At 52.8% G+C, this 2,856-nt stretch overlaps 1 protein-coding gene across 1 annotated transcript in view; it reads right to left on the reverse strand.

The window, feature by feature from the left end:
• Window positions 1-714: 714 nt before the first annotated feature.
• FKBP1B (FK506 binding protein 1B, 12.6 kDa) overlaps window positions 715-2,856 on the reverse strand; it is a gene marked incomplete at its 5' end in the record, with an annotated part of 3,774 nt that continues 1,632 nt past the window's right edge. The window contains one exon of the mRNA XM_010157899.1: window positions 715-843. Within this exon, the coding sequence (XP_010156201.1) occupies window positions 715-843 (129 nt within the window). The remainder of the gene's footprint in view (window positions 844-2,856) is intronic.

The following is a 2,856-nucleotide window of genomic DNA, read 5'->3' on the forward strand; positions in this document are numbered from 1 at the left end:
CTGGGCCATCGGTAGCGCGCGGAACCACGCGTACTTCACGTGGGAAGAGAAATAATTACCCAGTGAACGGGCTAGTGACTGTTCGAAAAACAGCTTCTACGCCAAAAAGGATTCCAGTGGCCAGGGGAAAGCAGAAAACCAGGACACAGAAACTGTAAAGTATCAAGATTTTATTGTTTTATATATAGACTTTTAATTCTTGAACGAGACGGTGTTGTTCAGAACGGCAGCAAGCAGAAGGTACACGTGGAGAAAAGTGGCAGCGCAGGTAACTGTTTGGCTAATGCCCGTTCATGTACAAGGCGTACACTGGAGGTTTTTTTTTTTTGAGCACCTTTTTGTGGTTGTTTTTTCTTGGTTTAAGTGTACAGTAAGGCAGTGGTTTTTCTATACGGAATATATATATATATTTATATTTATATATATCTTCAATCATCACCGTGAAGTCTGACATGCAAATTAAATAAAATGTACAACTTCATGTTACAAGGGTAGACGTTTTTCCCCCAGCAAAGCTTCTAAGAAAAGGCAAATACGGACACCACAAAGTTAAAAAAGAGAAGGAAGGCGTAAATCCGACCGGCAGGCGCTACTGGCGGGACAGCTTGAGCGGGGAAGATCGGGATTCCAGTGAAGATTTCTCCCGCTGCTGGCAAGGCGAGAAGGAAGGGATGGTTATTAACAGATGTCTCCAGCCGGCTCCCTCGGGAAGGTTCACTCTAACCTGAGAAGCTCCACGTCAAAGAGGAGAGTAGCATTGGGAGGGATGACCCCAGGGTGGCCTGTGGCTCCGTAGGCCATCTCGGGCGTGCAGGTCAACTTCGCTCTTTGCCCTAAGCTCATCTGGGTTTTGGGTGTTGGAGAAAGGAGAAGAGAAGACAAAAAGAGCAGGATTAGGAGGAAAACCAAAACAAAGCACTACGTGGCGGATTTACAGAATGGAGGAGAATTGGGACCAACGGATTCATCTTCCAGCCTCAAGGTGAAGCTGCCACCGACAGCTCAGACGAGTGTTTCCCAACTCCTGGCTTCTCACGGCGGTTGTTTAAGTTGCCTGAGCTGGCCTGGGAGTCAGGGAGAGGCTTTGTGACACACCGTTTGGTCCACGCTGCCTCGGCTGGAGCCAGCTGCGGGAGGCGCGAGGTCCTTCTGCGGGGCACTGGGTACGTGTAACGCCACCAGCGGGGTGTTAGGAAAAGGCTCTGGGCGACAGACAGGCCTGGAGCTTTGTATCAGAGAGAGCTGAGACGCCGTTGGGTCCTGCCTCTGAGAAGCGTTCAGCAAGATTCTTCCTTTGTCAGCCGCCGGCGGGAACGACCTCAGAACCACTGCTCAAGCGTCAGGACTGCAGGCGCCCAACGTTCTCTGCTGGCCAGGTCACAGCAAACACTGATGCAATCCTAACTCAAACAGGTACCTGTTGCCCTAAACTCGGCCCGAGGGCAGACGTCTCACCTCAGGTGCTGCTTATTCCAGGAAATTTTTGCCCCTGGGATGGGCAGATAAGCTGATTTCTGACCAGACTTGCCCTGGAGGAAACAGTGCTCATCACGATTCGGGGTACCGAGACTGAAATCCCTGCTCTTCCAACGGCATTTTGGGGTTAAGGGCTCTCAAGCTGCTACTCAGGCCCCGCACACGGTGGCTGAATAGTCACTGGCTGAGCACAATCCCTGACTCGGAGCCGTGATTTTAACTCTCACCTCTCTCCCAAGATGGGGCACATCACTGGGCTGCAGATGACGGAATCGGTTGAATTGTTTCAGATCCGATGAACTACACCAAAGCTAGAGCTTTGATGGCTTTAGGTAGAAGAAAAACGCGACCGTGAACTTCCCACGTTCTGGAGCGCTGGTGTCGTGGGGCCGATGACCTCCCCAGTCCCCGCAGGGGTTTGCATGGGGCAGGCCGCCGGCTGCTCCGGCAGCTGGGAACTCGCGACGGGTTTTAGGGCGCAGGGCAACCTTGAGCTGTCAGAAGCGGAGCACAGAAACGCAGACGCTGCTGACCCCGGACAGTCATTAACTCCAGGGCTGAGAACGCTCCACGCTAGGCACAGGGGGCTGCCTTTTGCCAAGGGCCTCGGTCAATCCCGCTCCCCAAACCCCCTCAAAACCCTGGGGTGGAAGAGGAGGGCCGCAAGCTCGACTTCAGCCAGCCATCACTAGGAGGAGCAGGAGGGCAACGCGTGGCCTCGCTGACCACTGGAAATGCCACTTACTGGGGGACAGGAGTCGGGAAGGGATAAACTGATTCAGCAGTTCCACCGCTTTATCCACACCGGCTTCCGGTTCCTACAGCACACTGGGGGCTGAGCTCCTCTTAGGCCTTCTGGCAAAGCAGCTAACACAGCGTGCCCAAAAACCCTGAGAGGAAGGTGGGAGTTTTTCCATCTAGGATTCCTCATTTTTCAGTCTAGGATTCCTCAAACAGACTTCTCTGGCTGGAGAAAAGGGAATGCTTGCTTTGCTTTTTCCATACGGCTGGAAGGCATTTTTTCTTCCAGCCCCTTTGGAAAAGCATGGTCGCATTATTCCTCAGTGGATTGTTTCTCACTGTGCATTCTTCCTTTCTATTTAAGCATAAGAAGTTGTTCCTATGATAACACCTGGGCAGTTTCCTCCTGCGCTGAGCTCTAGGGCCTGAAACGGGAAGTCAGGAGGAGTTTGCTCCCGGCTCTCGTTCACTCCTGCCCTCGAGCAGCCTGATCACGCTCCTCATGGGGGGGCCCCTCGCAACACTGCAGACAAAAAGGGAGAGCTGGCGATGAATCGCCCCGTGTGGCTCTTCACAGAATCACAGAATGGTTTGGGTTGGAAGGGACCTTAAAGATCATCTAGTTCCAACCCCCCTGCC

This window comes from Eurypyga helias, unplaced genomic scaffold (genome assembly GCF_000690775.1).
Source record: "Eurypyga helias isolate BGI_N326 unplaced genomic scaffold, ASM69077v1 scaffold8758, whole genome shotgun sequence".
NCBI lineage: Eukaryota > Metazoa > Chordata > Aves > Eurypygiformes > Eurypygidae > Eurypyga > Eurypyga helias.